Below are 20,183 nucleotides of genomic sequence, written 5' to 3'. Positions count from 1 at the left end.
TTGTAAGTACGCATACTAAGATCTTTCCGCAAAATCTTCCATAAAGTGGAGCGGCACATATCCAATTCCTGTGCACGACGGCAGATAGACTGATTCGGGTCTTCCTCTACGTTACGCTCTACAGCAGCAATAATTTCTTCTGTACGCACTGTAAGACGTCTCTATGGATGTGTATTATCATTTAGAGTAAACGTAGTGCGAAAACGTTCCATAGTAAATCTGATTGGACGATTATGTTGACGGTAAAACTGACGTAGTGCGCGATACGTATTTCGAACAGAACCATCATTTTCAAAAAATAAAGCACAATTTGGAAGCATTGTTCTGGCGTCAGTCTATTCATGTTGAAATGCTAAACTTAACGCTAAACGCAAAACTGCCAAACTAAACATGAATCACTAATTGACAACTGACAAAATGGCCGCCAGTTAAAAAAGTGTTGCCAACATAAAGTTAAAAAAACACCCTTAGAACTAGGTTGAAAATTTGTCAAAACGGATGTGTATCTTATTTATGTCACAAAAAAAAGGTTGAAAATAAATAAGATACTGTTTGCGAGTGTTTTCTTTTGCAACACATACTACTTAAGATTACATTTTACAAAAAAGTTAACATACTTATAATTTTATACTTAAAACATAATTTTTCGTTAGCATATATCGTCGCCTTGGAGGTCAACTAGTCTAACCCACAAATTTTGTGAAAATGAGTTATGTATACCAAACGATTTAGAAACGATTAAAGTCTATGGTGGTCAATCATTCTAAGCAAGAAGTTTACACCCTAATGGAGGTATCATAGTGAACAATAGATTGAAGATAAAAAATATGTCCTTGGATGACGTCATTGTTATGTGCTATCCCTTTTCTTTAGGGTAACCAAAGTTTTGAATATTCTAGGACAGTGGTTCCCAATTATTTTTTGCTACGTACCACTTCAAAAAAGATCTCAAACCTGCGTACCCCTTATAACTTATTGTAGCAATCACACTAATATTATAAATGCGAAAGTTTGTGAATGTGTGTATGTTCGTTACTTTTTCATGCTCAAACGCCTGGACCAATTTTGATGAAAATTTGAAAATCGGGGCACAGCTAGTGATAAATAAAAAAATAAGTCAGTTTAAATAACATTTAATTTTTTCATTTCAAATTACAGTACAATAGTGAAAATCAATAAAACGTGATGTATTGGCGATGACGAAGACGCTAATGTGACAAATGTGCACGTTTTTCTTTGCACAGCTCTTGAAAATCTGGTTGTCCTTCAGTCAGCTTCAGTCTCAAATCGTCTTCAAGTTGAAGTCTGTGACGATGTTTAGTTTTTAAGTTCGTCATAGCCGAAAATCCACTTTCGCAAAGGTAGGTTGTGCAAAATGGCAGTAAATATTTTATTGCTGATTCGCTGATATGATAAATATCTTTTAAATTAGCCCAAAAGTCACCCAGTGATTGCTCTGCAAAACAACTCTTGAGTCTGCTGTTGCATGAGATGTCTATTAATTCCTCTTGATCAGAGATGGGTAGGTGGTCGACGGAATGGTTCGCGAAAGGATTGTTTACCCAGTTCCATTGTGGCGATATTTCTGGGAAGTAACTGCGTAAAGCCGCCGACAGATTTTGCAAGTGGCATTTTATGTCCGATTTTAAATCTTCATTTACTGTCGAAGAAGTTGTATCCAAAAAAAGTTTAAGATTCGGAAACTGGTCATATTTACACTTGTCAATCAAAGATGTCCAGAGGGATAGTTTTTTTATAGTGGACTCAACTTTCTCCTGCATAGTAAATATGGTTGTATCACGGCCTTGCAGTCCTAAATTCAAGTCATTTAATTTTGTGAAGATATCTGACAAGTAAGCCAATTTTTGCACCCACAAAGAGTCAGTCAGCATCTGTTTATACTCATCGTGTCCCTGCTCGACCAAAAATAATTCAATTTCATGTCTTAACTCAAATATTCTCGAAACAACTCTTCCTCTGGACAGCCAACGCACTTCAGTATGTAACAACAGGGTCTCGTGTTCACTGCCCAGCTCTTTGCAAATAGCTGCAAAAATTCTAGAGTTTGTGGCACGGGCCTTGATTAAATTAACAATTTTTACAGCATTTTTGAGCGTAATATCTAAGCTGGCTGGAATTTTTTTACAAGCTAGTGCCTCTCGATGAATTCCACAATGCGTCCATTTTGCTTCTGGGGCTATATCTTGTATCCGCTTTACAAGTCCTGAAAAACGACCAGTCATTGCTCTGGCACCATCAGTACATATCCCTACACATTTTGACCAATCCAATTGGTTTTCTTTTACAAAGCTGTCGACCATATGAAATATGTCCTCCCCGGTGGTGCGAATCGAAAGGGTACGACAAAACAGGAATTCTTCATTAAACTTTTTGGAATGAACATAACGAACGTACGTTAAAAGTTGAGCCAAGTTTGTTATGTCTGTGGATTCATCAAGTTGTACGGCAAAGTAATCGCTTTCTAAAATCCGTTTAATTTGATGGGTTTTCAGATTCTCTGACATGTTTGCAATACGACGAGAGACAGTGTTATTTGACATAGGAATAACATCAAGTTCTCGTGCCATTTTTTCTCCAAACATACATTTCACTATCTCTTTTGCTGCAGGCAATATAAGGTTCTCCCCAATAGTGTGAGGTTTCGCTTGCTTAGCTATTAAATAACTCACTCTAAAAGAGGCTTGCAGATCGTTGTCATTCGTGTTTTGGGAGAGCGCCGCAATAGATTTTTGTCTTTGTTTGAGATCTTTCAATTTATGTTGAAAGAAGGATACAGAATGGTCTTTCAAATTAGCATGTTTAGTTTCTAAATGTCGACGTAGTAAAGACGGCTTGAGCGAATGATTTGACAGCGTTTCTGCACAAACGACACATTGTGGCATCGGAGAATCAGGGTATCCAGAGCTTGTAAAACCAAACTGAATATAACTATCATCATATTTCCTTTTTTTGTGAGACGATTCCTTGTTATCTAGTTTTCTTTTTTCTTGTGTCGGAGCACTGGTAGAGGCTGATACATCATTATCAGGTGGCTGTTCAGTATTGCCTGACACCTCGGCAGCCTTTTGGCGACTTATCAGCCACTTTTCCATCTGAAATACAACTGGACTTAATAAGCCGGCTTACATATTTTTAAATTACAAAGCTTACAAAACAGTAACCGTGAACAAGTGTTAAACTGAAGCAACTCATGTACTTTATACTATTATTATTTGAAGTTTTTAAATTATGAGAAAAACAAACTAAGTAAACATCAGTACAATACGTTCTATCGCAATTTATAATGAAAGTTTAAGTTTAAAAGTAGTTTTAAAATATTATTTTACCTTTTTCCAAAGTTTATTAGGATGAGGTAACGCGACGCTGTAACTTAATTTACAATCAAAACAAGACACTGTCACACGGCTCACGACAAAAGCCGAACTGGCGGGACTCAAGAGCCGGGAAGCGGGAACGGGTGGCGGGGGCGGCCGAATGACGCAATATACGAGAGGCGCGGGCGGCGGGGTAAGGCGGATAGCGCACGGTCGGTCATAGTGCTCGGTGTTCCGTGCTTTTACGATGTCAATCGTAATAAAATAATATTTTGGAAATTGTTCTTGTTTTTACTGATAGCCGCACGTACCCCTTGATGCAACTTCACGTACCCCTGGGGGTACGCGTACCACTAATTGGGAAACACTGTTCTAGGACAAACAAGTAGCCTTAACTATTAGTACGGGAGCCCTAGAACAAACTTTCAAACAAATAAAAAAATAATTGTTCTAGGGCTTCCGTACTATACAGGGGGAGAACCTTGCTATAATTTACTAATTATTCTAATGCCCGGGCCGCACCTGTGTAGTGCTTCGTGCTTAAAACGATACCGTATCCAGGACAATCTGCGTGTATCGTAATCATAGCACAAAGCTTCGTACGATAGACGCATGCACGGCCGCGGCATTAGTCATACACTACGAATAATAAAAACTAAGGAATCGTAACTCCCATACTATTACCGCTCAAGGTCACCTAAATATTGCAAATGTATTGAAATGTGTACCTATAAGGTACACTTTTTTGACAAGTTTGGCGTTTTGAAGCGCGCGTTTGGCGCGCGCTTCAAAACGCCCAATGTGTGTTTTTAAAATGAGCCCAGTAGTTTTTGAGTTTATCCATTACAAACAAATCTTTCCACTTTAGAATATTGGTATGAAGTAAGATATTTTTCTTGGCTTTGTATATGAAATGGAGTAGAATTAAAAGACAGCTTCATATGAAAGATTTTTTATATTAAAGTCAAACAAAAAATTGGGGATTGATGGGTTTTAAGTAGTATTCTAATCAAATCAATCAAATCAAAATAATTTATTCATATAGGTCACACGGTAACACTTATGAACGTCAAGATTCTTAAATAGTTATTACAAAATAAACATCTCATTCTTAGATACATTAATACATGGTAATTATCACAATTTGACTTACATAAATTACTGACAAATTCCATTTTATATCTCTCTGATCATCTGATTTTAAACCTTTTTAACATTGGTTTTAATATATTTCTGTTATTTTTAAGTAATGAACAAACAGGTAAAACGATAGCTTCTTGCACTTCCACAATTTGTTTCTTTTTAGGTGGTTCATTTTCATCGAGCTGAAAGAGGTAGCAATGTGAGATGAAAATGTAAATGATAATCTAAGTCTCAAAGTCAGCCATAAAATTTGAATGCTTACATATTTTTCAAGTATCGGCATTGCTGACGCTTTAGCGCAAGGAGTTTCTTGTGAGCTCTAAGGAATATTAAGACATTCCTGAAAAAAATAAGTGATATTAAGAAGAAGAAGACACAACTTTAAATGATTAGTTACCTTTTTTTTTTTTATGGAATAAGGGGGCAAACGAGTAAACGGGTCACCTGATGGAAAGCAACTTCCGTCGCCCATGGACACTCGCAGCATCAGCTGCAGGTGCGTTGCCGGCCTTTTAAGAGGGAAAAGGGTAATAGGGGAGGTTAGGGAAGGGAAGGGAATAGGGTAGGGGATTGGGCCTCCGGTAAACTCACTCACTCGGCGAAACACAGCGCAAGCGCTGTTTCACGCCGGTTTTCTGTGAGAACGTGGTATTTCTCCGGTCGAGCCGGCCCATTCGTGCCGAAGCATGGCTCTCCCACGTATAAAATTACCTGAAGTAATCTCATTTCTTTATTCATACTAATGTACTATCTTCATCGTCTGTGTGTCTGTCTTTCTGTCTGTTGCATGCTTTACAACTGGACCGATTTTTATGAAATTCGGCATAAATATAGATAAGATGTTGAGAAAGGACATAGGTTACTTTTATTGTGTATAAATACATAGTTCCCATGGGAAACGGTACAACCTAATTTTGCCACAAGGAAGCCGCAAGATACCTCTAGTATTTAGTAAAATAATTCACTATTAGAACTTACCAATGTTTCGCAACACCCACAAATCTTTGGTATAGCAGATTTCAATAAGCGGTCAGGTCTATTGACATCATAGTCTTCAAGTTCAGATCGAAAGTGTAGGCTACAAATTCTGGCAGATTTATAATAATTTGATTTTAATGGTATTTTAGATAACCAAGCTTGCCTCAGGTCAGGGTCACTAGGGAACCTGTAACGTAAAATAGGTGCCATAAATGTAAAATGCTAAGTAAAGTATTACCATTGAAATACAAGGACAATCCAATCCAAACTAACTAATAGTCATCCTAGCCTAATATACTCGTATATAACTTTTGTCCATAACACCTTTATCGGGTAGTAAATCATTTGCAGTTATATGTACGAACTACGAGGACAATCCAATCCAAAGTACAGCTAATGGTCACCCTAGCGAAATGTAAAAAATATTTCATTTAATTAACTTACCCGTGAAATTTCACACCACAATTTGGATACCATGCACTTTTACAACCTCGAAGTACACAACTCATTGTATTTTGTATTAAAAATAATATGCTTTATTTACTTTATGTAAAAAATCGAACAGAGATGCTGTCAACAATCGGCAGCCATAATGTTTTGACTACGTTCTGACATTTGCTTGTGTTGCTATTAAAAAAAACTAACATTATAAAATGGGAGTAATGTGAATAAAAAAAAACATAAGTTTATTTTTATTTTTGCTTTTGATGTTATGCAACCAAAAAACACCCTTGAATTATTATTTATTTAATTGTAAGGTTTTTTTAATCGTGTATATGGGACGTATTTTAGGCTTAAAAACTAAAATTGATTTTGTTAATAGGGAAAATATAAAACACTTTGGCAACTCTGTGTTTTACAAGTGAGCGAGTGAGAACTATCAAAAGAAAAGAACAGGACATAACAAAAAGGTCAACAGAGTTCAAATATTTGATCTTTCATCTTCACTTTTTTGTTCTGTAGGAAAACTCCATTAGGGTGTAAACTTCTTGATTCTAAGCCTCAAATATTAGTATTAGCTCTGTATATGAAATTGTCAATAATTCTGGGCCACATAGGCATAAATAGTCAAAAGTTCTATGCTGCAAAGGCCTTTTGACTCCCAAAAATTCAGAGGCCCTTCCAAACACCCTAGCAGGTAGTCAAAAAACTCAAGCGTTCTTAGAATAGTTGTCAGCTGGCCGTCAACATGACCCTTTTTTGAATAGTGTCGTTTCATCTCTCTTACTCCAGTCAAAATAAACGAACAAGCACGTATTGTGTAGTAGTTTGACGTTTGACAGTTGACACTTGACAAGCTGGTTTTCAATAGCGTGTGTTGAATTTTCGGATTATAAAATTGTATAAATACTTTATTCTACGTATATGGGCGTCACAATTATTAATTAATAAGAATGAGGTCGATAAGGTCCTCTCGAGTGAAACAAATTATGGAAGCGGTTTTAATCACGCGTAGTGATAGTGAGGATAACCTACAAAGTAAGTAAATACATTTTTTTTACTTGCCTATTTATTAATACGCTAGAATTTAATAGAATTCATTGCTTATTTAGTTAAGTAAGTAGCTACTGTGACTGAAATTCATTTACAAGGAGATTGATATCTCGAATGAGTCGAATGAGTGCTCATCATGTTGATACATGCTAAGAAGGAAGGTGTCGAAGGAAGAAATTTGTGATCGAAGTAGAATATTTTTATGATAAGGCTATACACACAGGCTTGTCCTGCCTACCTGCCCTACTCAATAATTGATTTTATTTTATTAAACCCTGACCAAAAAAGAGGGTTGTTATGTGTTTAAAGCCACTGTCTGTCCGTCCGTCTGTCTGTCTGTGGCACCGTAGCTCTGAAACGGGTAGACCGATTTCAATGCAGTTATTAAATAGACTTAAAAAGGAGACTTTCAATTCGATACGTCCGTATGTGATATTAATGTAATTGCACTATATTCACATAATATTATAACAATCTTTTACACTTTTAGTGTTGAGTTTCGGGGGTTTTTAACGTGGTTAGGTTATCTTTGAGAATAGTGATGTCAGATTTTTAAAATGAAGTACTTACACTTGATTATTTTTATTTTACAGGCCCTGACTCTTCAGGGCCTGTAAATGAGGTTGTGACTCAGTATACTGACCTCCAAAATGTGCAGGGAACTTATGATGATATTGGAAGTAGGTTGAATTATTTTTAGCCAAGAAAATTATTATATTATATACAAATAAACATTTAATTCTTTATGCTTTATTATAGCTCTTTTAAATTTTTACAGGCCCTGAACAAAACGAGATTGCACCACATGTCTCTGATGTGCAGAATGTGCAGCCAGGAAAAGACATTGGATTTGAAAGTGAGTTTTCAAAAATAACTAAATTCTACCTAAGTTCGTTCTCCTTATTGTACCTACTATTCATTTCTTAATTTCAGCCATATAATTTGTTTTTTTTTCGTCTGAGGTCGATGATGATAGTAGCTTTTTGTTTTTATTTCACAGGCCCTGAAGAGAATGAAGTTGTGACTCAGTATACTGACCTCCAAAATGTGCAGGGAATTTTAGATGATATTGGAAGTAGGTTGAATAATTTTTAGCCAAGATTTAATGTCTATTTATGAAATTAAAATTAATGTCTTTTAAGATTAATGTCTATTTATGAAATTAAAATGTAATTATCTTTCCTTTATATTCGCTATTTTAAATTTTTACAGGATATTGTGTCTCCTTCATTTCTTCTAAATTTTTTTCCCGAGGGCAGTGATGATAAAAAATATTTTTGTTTTTCAGACCCTGAAGACAATAAGATTGGGACTCACCACATTGATCTTCAAAATATGCAGGGAAATAATAACGATGTTGCAAGTAGGTTGAATTTTATATATCATAGCCCATTTTGAAAATGTTCTATGCTTTCCCTCTAATTAATATAAGTAATAATATAAGTAGGTACTTCATTGTTTATTGACCACACATTTTTGTTGCAGATTCAGATCAGTCATATGATGAAAATCCTAGTTATGCAGTTACCGTACCAGAAACATCATCATCTACGCACATTTCGGACAGCGATGAAGACTATAGACCATTGTCACAAGAAACAAGGAGACAACTTGCACCTGCACAAAATATCTTAGATAATGCTGAACATCCTGGAGATCGGCTTTTAACTAGAAAACGCAAGAGAAACCAAAATAATTGGAAGAGGAATTTACAAAGGAAACTAAGAATGGAAGGCAAAGAATTTGAAAACCGATCTGGAAAAAAAGTGCGCTCAAGAGCAGTAAAGGAAATAAATTGCAAATGTAACTATAACTGTAATGATAAAATATCAATAGTAAAAAGACAAGAACTCTTAACAGAGTATCTCAGATTGGGGTCAGATCAGTTGAGATGGAGTTTTCTGGCAAAGTGTGTGAACAGTATGCCTGTAAAAAGGCGATATCAAGGTGGCAGTGATCGGAAAACCTATTCATAAACATTAACCGTTTGAATCGGTTAACCTCTATTTCTGTTACTAATTGAACCGGTTAACCGAAATCCTGGTTAACCCATTTGTATCGGTATTGCTTTATTCAGTTTGATCTGTAATCTATTAAGGTTAACAGAAATCGTTTTGGTATAACTCAAGTGAATGGGTTACTAGTTGAAACTGTTAACAGAAATAAAACATATTTGGTTGACAGCAAAAAGGGATAGCGATAGTGTTTAGATACAAGTGCGCGCGCATGCCGCCGCGCATCTTCCGCTCCGGTCTTGCTTGACGCGTAGTGCCTACAATTAGTATAGTGTTGCGTTTCTTCGTACGAACTACCTTCACTGTGCGCCTGACCTTTTATTTATTATCTAAAGTATTCTAGGTGAAACTACTGGCTGAGTAACGTGAGCTCTTTCTTAGGTACTTACATAATGGTAAGTAAGGTTTTATTTTGTAGTAGTTTTTGTTTTTATTCGCAAATTAAACTTACCGAACTTACGCGTGAAATAATAAGTACCTAAGCAATAGCCAAACACTATGTGCGCTCTTATGGTTAAATAAGTCACGTGACTTAGTGTTTTGCTATTGCTTACTTATTATTTCACGCGTAAGTTTATCAATTTGCGAAAATGTGGGGTAAAATAATAATGGATCTCTCGTTTAGAATCCTACGAAAGTGTATAAAATTCCTAAAATTTTTGAGGAACATAAATTCTTCGATATTAGCACTTATTATGAGGTTTTCCGTATTGCCAAGAGCCGGAAATTTTAAAAAAGTATGATTCGTGTTTTTGACCACATAGATAAATATTTCTAAATGTTCAAATGATTCGCGAAAATAGTTTTTTTAGGAAATTTATAAATTTACTGTTCTTGTTATTTTCCGGTGACATATATACATACATTATTTCGCACGTGACTGTACATGACCTGCAATGCAATTTATTAATTTTCAGGCTGACACCAATAATGATAATTATAACCGTCCCGTATCACCGTCAATTTTACAACCGCACCCGCGGAAACGAAAGAATGAAACATCTGATAGCAGTGAAGCGATGATTGGTACAGTAGATTGCCTTCTTTCATAAATTTCAGAAAACTGTAACTACCTACTGTAAACTCCATTTTATAACTTGAAAGTGTAAAACATTTGAAAGTGTTTTTGGACTTATTATTGTACCTAGTTATTAAACATAATGTTTAATAACTAGGTACAATAATAAGTCCAAAAACACTTTCAAATGTTTTACACGTCGGCCTAAGTCGTTAACCTGCTAAATCCATTTTTGGACCAAAATAGTTTTTTGTGCTAGGCATACTAATTAGACATTTATCTACCATATGGTAAAGGAATAGGAACTAAATTCGCTTAAAAACTTGAGATATCCTTTATGCGAAAAACTGCTATTATAGTGACAGTCAATTGCCACATCGAAAACCTGCCAAGTCTCAGTTCAGTACTGACAATATCACTGGAACTTAGAGATGGGCAATCCACCTGGGTGGGTTTAAAGTCTGGTGGGTAAAAACCGGGTGTTTTGGGTTTATTGGGTTTAAACCCCATAAAGACCCAAATTTTTGGGTGTTTATGATTTTGTACTTCATCATCGTCATCTCAGCCGCAAGACGTCCACTATACTGGACATAGACAATATTATTATGCAGCCTACAGAATAAAAAACTTTTAATTTGATTTTGAGTTTATTAAGAAAGAGATGAAAGTAAAATGTAAAACTACAGTCAATCACTGTCAGATTCAGAGTTATTACAAGCGATGAATTGTATAGGTTCGATAGGCTCTATTTCGTCTAAACTGTTATGTTCATTTACTTGCTCAATGAAAGCTTCTAAGGTATTTTCTTCATTAAACTGAATGTCCTCGCATTCAGCTTTATGTTTAAGATTCCAGTTATAACAAATGAATGAAATTTTTTCAGTTCTTTCAGTTGTAAGTCGATTTCTTTTGTTATTATGTATGTAGCCTTGGATACTAAAGGAACGCTCAGTGGCTGCCGAAGTACAGGGAGCTGATAGAATACGAATCGCTACTTTGCTTAACTCAGTGGAACCACAAATACCTTTCCACCATATTAGGGGCTCAATGCTATCTAATGAGCTCCATACAAATCCTCTGGCCCAAAAGTTTTCTTTAGCTTTATAACACGCCAAATCTGCCATTACATTTGACAAACTTAAGTGTTGGCTTAAATTGTAGATAAACTCCATACCCTTAAGTTCTTCCTCTTGAGTAAGTTCGACTCCTAGAGTCCTGGGGTCTAGAATATATGCTGCAAAATGTATTGGCCTCATTGCCATATTGCATCTTGAAGATACTGATGTTAGAATCTGCTGTTTGCTTTCTTCGCTCAATGTCGAAATCTCATTTAATGCAAAACGTATCTTAGCTTGTACATCTCTAAATGTAATGTATGTGCGATGCAAACGATTCTGGTCGCTCTCTAAGTAAAATATGCTTTCAGTGACTGGTTCCAAAATACTTATACATTCCCCTGTCTTCGTCCAGAAATCATCACTTAGAATTAAATCTTTAATATCTCTTGAAATTACCACATCTTCTTTAACTGTTAATATTTGCAAAGCTATCTTATTTGCTTTCAAACTTTTTAACGAAGTAACATGACTTCCCCATCTTGTAGCACAAGGCAATTTTAGTGTTTGTGTAGAATCTTCACCCTGCCTTGATTTTATCAACAAGGAACTTAATCGTTGACTCCTTTTAACAGTTTTTATTATATTTATGGCTTGCATAATAAACACAGTTACTTCTTGTATCTTTACAATATCTTGGCACAACAAGTTAAGGATATGTGCACAGCAACCGAGAGGAACAACATGTGGATATTTGAGTTTTGTTAATTCGAATGCCTTTTGTATATTTCTAGCGTTATCGCCAATAAGTACAAGAAACTTATTTGCTCCATATACTTTCATTACTTTTTCAACTTCTTGGCTAAGGTATTCACTAGTGTGAGGATTACTTTCTGTATTCAAACTTTTAACGTATGCAGGTTGAGGTTTTGATATAAGAAAGTTTATTATTCCTTCATTTCTTAAATTAGACCAGCCATCGCACTGAAGGTGTAAGTAACTACAAGCATTTAGTTCCTCATTTAACTCAAAACGCATTTCTCTATATATTTTATCTAAGTATTTTGTCGCTAAAGCTTTACGTGAAGGTATTTTAAATTTTGGTTGCAATTTTTCGAAAAATTGTATCCATAAAGGATGTTGCACCATCGATAGTGGCGTCCCTGTTACAAATATAGCTCTCGCTAATTCTGTTTTTATATGATCATCGGTGTCTTGAAACTCAGCATTTATTGTAGTGTTAGCAGACGACGAGGGGCTTATAAAAGAATCATTTGTCTCTATCTCTGACAGTCCAGACATTTTGGTTTTGGACGAGCTATCTTTTATAAGTTTCATAGAGTCTTTTAATGTTTCTGGAGATTTTGGACAAGTGATAAGATGTTGAAGCATTTTGGCAGCATTACTGAATTTGTAGACCTTATTACAAAGCTTGCAAGAAACAGACTTGTTTGGTAAAGTACGGTAGTGCTCCCATATGCGTAAATCTTTAGGTCTCCCCATTGAACCTAAAAAAATGAACGATGATTAGTTGGTCTGACGAAAATTCAACAATAGAGTGCCTATTTTTTTACAATGATTATTTCTTGTTATTTACAATAAATTTTTTAAAAAAAATTAAAATAAATACAAAAAACCTTTGTAAAGTTACATCTCCTCGGAGGATTAAACGCAGACGCTAGTTTATTATCGTATTGTTCTGTATTTTTCTCAGCAACTTCTTTAATTCGATTAGGTACTTACGCATATTATGTTAAAAATAAATATCTAGTACACATCTTAGGCTATCCACCATTATTATCCAAAGACGACTCTCAGCTAACTATGCACTATCATCCAAAATAAACGTGTATGGAAAATTTTATCCCAGTCGGTTGAGGATTGAGGATAATTGCATCAACATACGAACATACCTACATACTTTTATTTACATAACGCAAGCTAAATAAAAGCTTGTAATAATACATCTAATTTTAAGTTAAAATTGTTAAGTGATCATGATATAATTGTATCATTCAAAAATCCACTTACCTTTAATTATTTCTTGTTAAGTATAAATATTATTTCAAATCTGCTCCCTTAATATGCACTTTTTTACTGCTTTTCCTACCTAACACGTTACCAGGAAGTCACGTTATCAGAGTCAGAGTAATAGTGAACACGTTTGACAGTGATTGTCGTCGCCTCATATTCAGCGTCGACGAATAGGGGAATCCCCAGTCATAATGTATTGCATGCGTGGCGGTCTTACTTCAAATCCATAAACAAAGAGATAATTACAGAACTCGATACTAGATGGCGCTGTTTTTGTTTGAAGAAAGTTTGCGGGCTAAAATACATAGAATTTCATCAATGACTTCCACAAAGAACAACATTTCTGTTTTTTCTAAGTCCGTATCTCTTCCGTATATTTCATAAGATATAAGCTTGGGCTACATTGTTATGCAACGTGATTTTGTCGCTGTCTTGCTAGCAGGGTTGACAGATATACGATTTAAATCGTACTCATACTATTATTTGTCTATTTTTTAATGTACGATCGTAAAGATTATGATCGTAATTCGCACAAAAACATACGACTTTTTGGTTACCTGGCAACATTTTTATTATGAAACGAACATGCTCACATCATCAGTCACATGCAACAATTTATTGGGGATTTCCCCTTCACATCTGGCAGTCCTGCTTGCTAGAATATAGGTAAGTCAGCCACAGTTACTGACGATCGATATTTAAAGGGTATTGTTTTTGTGCTAAATATTTCATAAAAACGTTATTTAATACTTTGTGGATTATTAATTTAGTTGATAATCACTGGAAGTAAAATGGATGCTAATTTGAGAGATCAAGATCTTCGTATAAAACAGTTATTAAAAGAAAATCTACGTAAGTACTCTTTTTATACCTAGGTAGTTAAGGTATAATAAACACAAAAGGTACTTAGATCGCGTGAGTTCGAAGCATTTATTCTAATAAATTTAATTTAAAATTGTAGAAAGAAAAAAATGTCTGCCAAGCCGTAGCCGAAGCCGATCTCCAAATATATTTGGCGATAGTGAGACCCAGTGTCCAGATGATTTACCCAGCGTCGTCGCAACAAAGAAAAAAAACGAGGATAAAGTAAAAGAAAATTTACTGAAAGAAGAAACAAACTGTTCTAAATGCTTAATTTATGGAGAAGAGGATAAAAGAAATGAGTATTTCGGACTGTTAGTGGCTCAAGAATTTAAATATATACGGCCATGTGTGCGAACGAGGTGTTATGAAGAAATTTTAAAGTATCTACGGGAAGCAAAAGGCCAACATGTTGATCAACTGCAACATGAAAACACTGAAAATTAATTACTTTCATTTTATTATATATAGATTTTTAAAATTTCCTGAAATATTATTAGTTAACGTTTTATTTAATATTGTAGAATTCATCAATACAATTTATAAAAATAATTTATTGGTATTACTTACATATTTTCAAAAAAATACGTAAAAACCTATTTTTTTGGGTGATTATGGGAGTTTATGGGTGTTTATTGGGTTTTTACCAAAGCACCGGGTTTAAACCCGGTGCTTTGCCCATCTGTACTGGAACTACGTTCGTGTGTTACCTGCGCCGTTATTTCTTAAGTTTAGCGTGAAAATCAAACTTTCAATGTGTTAAATTACCACTCATAAGCAAGGTAAGTTAATTTTAAATATTTTTTCAGTTATTTGTTTCTATTTAAGTGTTTAAATTAAAAATTATAATCGCATTAAAATTCTAACCTAAATCATAGGGATTTAGCAGTTTTGCGCCTCGTGTTTTCTTATTCAACTAAGGACTTGACAGTTTATTAAAGTAGTAGTTTTGAATATTATTTAGTGTTGTTTATTTTAATTATTTAATTAATGAGTTATAAATAATTACTAAAAACATTTATTTTATTTCATAACTTATAGAATACACCTTTTAAGCATGACTTCCTTGACAGACTATATATATAGGCAATAAAAGTATGTTTAGCATCGGAATTAATAACAAAAGTTAAACATAATATCAGTAATATATTTACATATTTTTTTAAATTGGGATTAAAACAAACATTGTTTTTATATTTCAGAATGTATCGGGGAAAAAAGTTAGTAGCACTGGCTACTCAACAGATACCAAAGGATAACCCAAAAAAGATACACGTTTTGGAAGAAATTAGATTTAATATACCAGCATCTTCAGTAGCAGATGTCAATGAAATATATTACAATGACGATACCAGTATTACGTCATTGACTGATGTGCCTTCTATTTTATTCACAGAAAATAAAACTGCAACTAGTTCGGATTTCGCATTGACATATTTTCCTAATGCAACATTTAATAGTGAGATCGTTTTAGATAACAATGATTTACTGGTGGTTTATGATTTTCCCGATTCTTCTGTAATAGATGAAAATTTGATAATAATACCATCAGAAATTGAAAATATACAATCACAAATAACTGGTGACGATTTGATCTCAGATAATATTCTTCGAAGTAGTTCCCCTTCAGTTCAGACAGATGAAATTATAGCTTCACAAAACACATTTTCTTCTAATATAAATAATATCATATCCGATCCACCAATATCGGATGACAGTGATTTTAAAATTGTACAATATTCTGATACAGACTCACATGCAGAATCAGAATCGTTTGCAGAATTAAAAAAAAGTAAAAAACGAAAGAAACATTTACAAGTTAATAAAAAAGAATGGCTTAAAGAAAAAAATAAAAAACGGAGAGAAGATGGAAAACCTTACTTAGGAAGGGAGAGAAACGAAAGCAATTGGAACTACAATAAGCCAAAAAAAACACGTTCTATTAAATCAAGATGTTCTTGTAAAATTGGAAAGTACAGTACTTTAAAATGTGAAACAGTAGATGAGGAAGCAAGAAATATTATATTCAATAAATTTTGGAGTTTAACATGGGGCGAAAAAAAAACCCTTGTCAATGAATGGGTATCTATCGTTCCTACAGCTCGACCACGAAATCGAAATACAAAACAGACAACAAAGAGAGCTAAAACTTTTATTTATCATTTTAAAGTGGATGACCAGACTGTCAAAGTATGTCGAAAGATGTTTCTCAATACTTTGGATATAGGAAGATGGACGGTTCAAAATTGGAAACAACAATTTTCATTGCGGCTCCCTAGCACAATAAGATCCTCAACACAATCATCTGAGTCTCTTTCAGAGGAGAAGAAATCACTTATTGAATTTCTTGACTCTCTTCCGGTAATGGAATCCCATTATTGTAGATCCACTTCAGAGAAGTTTTATTTATTACCAGAATGGAAATCTAAGGAAAGCCTGTATCGATTTTATGTTGATAATTGGTGCAAAGAGCGAAATGTGAAATCTCTGTCTATAAGTTTATTTTCAAATTTATTTGAAAGTAAGAATTTTTCCTTATTTAGACCAAAAAAGGACCAGTGCGACAAATGCGCACAATTCAAAGCTGGAACAATGTCAGAAGAAAAATACAGAGAACATATTGATAGAAGTAAACTGGCTAGAGAGACCAAAGATGGGGATAAGAATGGAGAAAACTATGTTTTTACAGTGGATTTACAGGCTGTACTCTTGGCACCAAAGTCAAATGTCAGCACACTATACTATAAAACCAAATTACAAGTGCATAACTTGTGCTTTTTTAATTTAAAAAATAAAGATGGGTATTGCTTCATTTGGAATGAAGTTGAAGGTGGGGTTAATGCTGAAGAATTTGCCTCTATTTGGGTAGACTTTTTGGAAAATAAAATAATACCTGAAATTACTACTGAAGGTGAAAAGAAAACAATAATTATTTACAGTGACGGTTGTACTTCGCAAAATAGGAACTTAACATTATCAAACGCTCTTCTAAATATTGTAATGAGACATAAAAATATTACGATTGAGCAAAAGTATCTAGAGGTCGGTCATACCCAAATGGAGGCAGATTCAATGCATTCTACGATAGAACGCTACCTAAAAAATAAAATTATTAGTGTGCCAGCTGAATATATATCTGCTGCTAAACATGCTAGAGTACGTCCAGCACCTTATGTTGTTAAATATCTGGACCACACGTATTTCAAAAACTTTGATACTATTCAGTTTTATAAAAGTATTCGTCCTGGAAGATCCAAAGGGGATTCTAAAGTAATTGATATTCGTGCACTGCGTTACGAAAATGATGGAACAATTCTTTATAAGACTTGTTTGAGAGATAATTGGCAGAATTTACCACAAAGGAGATCTTTGCAATATAAGCCTTGTGAAATAACTCAACTACCACAGTTGCATCAAAATCGTCTTAAAATTACTGCTCGAAAGTATAATGACCTACAACAAATAAAAATGACCCTCCCTAAAGATTTCCATAAATTTTATAATGATTTACCCCACGAAGAATAAGCACCAATGTTTTATTTAAGTAAAATGGAGGTTGATGACGTTATAAGTTTTAAGATTTAAATTGACATTTAAACTAGTACATAATTATTACTTAACTTACAGTGTGCACCTGTCTGTGTCAACAGTCGATGTAACTCTCAAACGTCTGATATTTTTGATTATATAATAGCTGATATGAGTATGACTGAGACGAAAATTAGATAATATAATTTGTAATGATTAGTTTTGAAACTAGCAGACAGTTTTTAAATTCAATTTCTAACTTGAAAACTTGATTGTGTTATGAAGGCTAGTGCTGGGCTGATCGTATTTTTAATTTAACTACTTATATATTTTAATATAGTGACATTGTAAGACTGGCACGTGATAAAACAACAAAGATTTATAGAGAATTAGATAATAAATGTAGGTACATTTATTATGTAAGTATACAATTTGTTAACTATTGAGTATGATAGCATGGTATTGATATAGGTAAAACAGTTTTTTTTTTTGTTTAAGAAATTTTATTTTAAGTTTGTTCTTTCATAGAATACCTCAGTTACCAATTATTATAAGACTGATTGTTAAAGATTTAATAATAAATATTTATTTGATTACTAAAAACTTGTTTTAATTTAGTCTAAACTCCAAAATTAATTAAATCGTAAAGCTGCTTAGTCCTCGTCTAAAGCAAAATATCACAACGAAAACTAGCTAAATTATTATTTTCCGCAGATACATAAGGTGTGAAAGAAATTTAATACTAATAATACTTTTAAAATACCTAGGAATGATATAGGAAGAACTACTGATTTTCAGTTTTTTGATTGTATAGGTAATGTAGAAATAATTCAGTTTTTTCTTCCTCCTGTAAAGTTTTCAGAAATGGATTTAGCAGGTTAACGACTTAGGCCGACGCATTGTAAGTTGACAAAGAACTTGCTATTGAATAAAATGGAAACTAGCTAACTGTAATGAATGTATGAAATAATTTATTAAAAGTCCAAAAACAATTTCGAATTGGCAGTCCATGTAACATGTAAATAAATTTGTTGTTTAAATTTTAGGCACAGCAAAGAAGAAATTGAACGTTGTGTACATTGAAGGAGTAAATACTGGCCTACATGATTGTACCTGTCTTCGAAATGAAAAGGCATTAACTTTTCGTTTTCTCATAAACGGAATTCCAGATAAAAAAATAGAAATATTTTGGGATGAAGTATTAAATGTCGTGCAAAAGTATTCATCTGAATAATTGTACATACCTATAGATACGAAATTTCGGATATAATATATTAAATGGAAAAATAAAACAAACAACATAATTATATATTCGTATTTAATTTAAAAAAAATCGCCTATCCAAAATCGTCATCACCAAGAGTACCAATTGTGCATAAAATGTGCTCATTCAGTTTATTAGCAATTGATCGCTATTTTTGATTTGTAATAACCCTGTACAATCAACGGCATATCAGATTAAACACTTTAGACTTTGCACCGCTTTTATACCATCCTATTAAATTTAGTATTACTCGATAAAAAATTAAGAAAATATGAATCAACTTCATTATGACACAACAAGATTATAGTACCTAACGACCAATGATTTATCTATCAGATCCTAAGATTTGTTTTATAATTTTCACACTAACTCCTTTGCTACTGATTCTTAGTTTTATTAAATTTTAAAACTGGGAATGAAAATATTTTATGCAGCCCGTTTTAACCGTACCGTAGGCATATAGAACGACTTGATGAATAATTACTCAAGTAAATCTTTGTTTGATTTTATTAAAATTATATTTTTTAATGTTTCATCCAGTAATCTGTTCCTGGATGGGGTCAAAATGAATTTAAGTACAGAAAAAAGTCTTTCCACTGTTACCTGTGTAATCGGAGCAGCCAATGCTATAGTGCTAACTTTGCAAGCCTGTGTGATTTTAAAGACCAATACTCAATGGAGCTTTCCGTAACAGCAAGTCGTGGTGCAGCTAAATATTCAGAAAGATAATAATCTAGATCTAACGAAATGGTATCTAATGGTGCACGTACTCTTTGAGTAAGGCTTAAAATGTCTTCTAAACTTTGCAGATCACTTTGAAAACTGTCGCTTGATATATTACTCAAAGACGTAAGGTCACGTGAACAACCTGGAGATAGAAGCGAATTTGATGTGGCAGCTTGTTCTTCCTCCCGAGTTATTGCCTGTGCACGTTTTTCCACTTCAAGCATCTGTTGGTGAACACCTCTAATGTAGCATTTCGCAGTCTGTCTCTCGTCTTCAGATAAGATTAACTTTAATCGAGGATCCAGAAAAATTCCCAGTAAAAATGCTTTACCTTCTAATAAATTTTTTTCTCGCCTTGTCATAGATACCACTACATCTTGTGCCAAAGGTAAATTATTTTTTTCGGTTTTTGCCTTACAAATTGTCCAAATGGAGAAGAAATCGCCAACAGTTAGTTGTTCCGCTTGCAGTCTAACAGTAGCTTCTTTAGATGGTTCTAATGAAATGATTATATGGTTTATTTTGATCCACTCATTTTCCGAAATTATTTCGCAGATATCGTTGCAGCTGTCGCAAAATGTCTTGAGTTCTTTTAATCTTTCTAGCATATAGTACGTAGAGAACCACCTGGTGGTGCAGTCAAGAATAGGCTTTTTAAATTTTTCCAATTTTATTTTTAGTTTCATAAGTGGACGACGTAGAATTCTCACAACATTACGACACTTTTCAATT

The 20,183-nt window shown here is 33.9% G+C and overlaps 3 protein-coding genes across 3 annotated transcripts; all 3 read right to left on the bottom strand.

Annotated features, from left to right (window-relative positions):
- Positions 1–1,113: 1,113 nt before the first annotated feature.
- Positions 1,114–3,113, bottom strand: LOC121736237 (zinc finger BED domain-containing protein 5-like). The gene has a single exon (XM_042127323.1). The coding sequence runs from the start codon at positions 3,111–3,113 to the stop codon at positions 1,209–1,211; it is 1,905 nt and encodes a 634-aa protein (XP_041983257.1). The 3' UTR covers positions 1,114–1,208.
- Positions 3,114–4,797: 1,684 nt separating this feature from the next.
- On the bottom strand, positions 4,798–6,119 carry LOC121736235 (THAP domain-containing protein 2-like). The gene is made up of 3 exons (XM_042127322.1): positions 5,901–6,119; positions 5,457–5,643; positions 4,798–4,818 (listed from the first exon to the last, which is right to left on the bottom strand). Exons 1-3 carry the CDS (start codon positions 5,963–5,965, stop codon positions 4,798–4,800), a joined length of 273 nt encoding a protein of 90 aa, XP_041983256.1. The 5' UTR covers positions 5,966–6,119.
- A 4,285-nt stretch (positions 6,120–10,404) lies between these two features.
- On the bottom strand, positions 10,405–12,541 carry LOC121736161. Its single transcript, XM_042127243.1, has 2 exons — positions 11,158–12,541; positions 10,405–10,567 (listed from the first exon to the last, which is right to left on the bottom strand). Exons 1-2 carry the CDS (start codon positions 12,539–12,541, stop codon positions 10,563–10,565), a joined length of 1,389 nt encoding a protein of 462 aa, XP_041983177.1. The 3' UTR covers positions 10,405–10,562.
- Between the last annotated feature and the right edge of the window lie 7,642 nt (positions 12,542–20,183).

This window comes from Aricia agestis, chromosome 18, assembly GCF_905147365.1.
Source record: "Aricia agestis chromosome 18, ilAriAges1.1, whole genome shotgun sequence".
Lineage (NCBI taxonomy): Eukaryota > Metazoa > Arthropoda > Insecta > Lepidoptera > Lycaenidae > Aricia > Aricia agestis.
Note: the sequence above shows the minus strand (reverse complement) of the source record. Positions and strands in the feature narration are given on the sequence as shown.

What these genes read in the sequence shown, in the direction of transcription:
- LOC121736237 (XM_042127323.1), bottom strand. Translation starts at nt 3,113, where the DNA reads ATGGAAAAGTGGCTGATAAGTCGCCAAAAGGCTGCCGAGGTGTCAGGC.
- LOC121736161 (XM_042127243.1), bottom strand. Translation starts at nt 12,541, where the DNA reads ATGGGGAGACCTAAAGATTTACGCATATGGGAGCACTACCGTACTTTA.
- LOC121736235 (XM_042127322.1), bottom strand. Translation starts at nt 5,965, where the DNA reads ATGAGTTGTGTACTTCGAGGTTGTAAAAGTGCATGGTATCCAAATTGT. An exon ending in TGTGGTGTGAAATTTCACGG is followed by an intron (nt 5,644 to 5,900) that starts GTAAGTTAATTA and finishes TTTACGTTACAG; the next exon opens with GTTCCCTAGTGACCCTGACC. An exon ending in GTGGGTGTTGCGAAACATTG is followed by an intron (nt 4,819 to 5,456) that starts GTAAGTTCTAAT and finishes TATTTTTTTCAG; the next exon opens with GAATGTCTTAATATTCCTTA.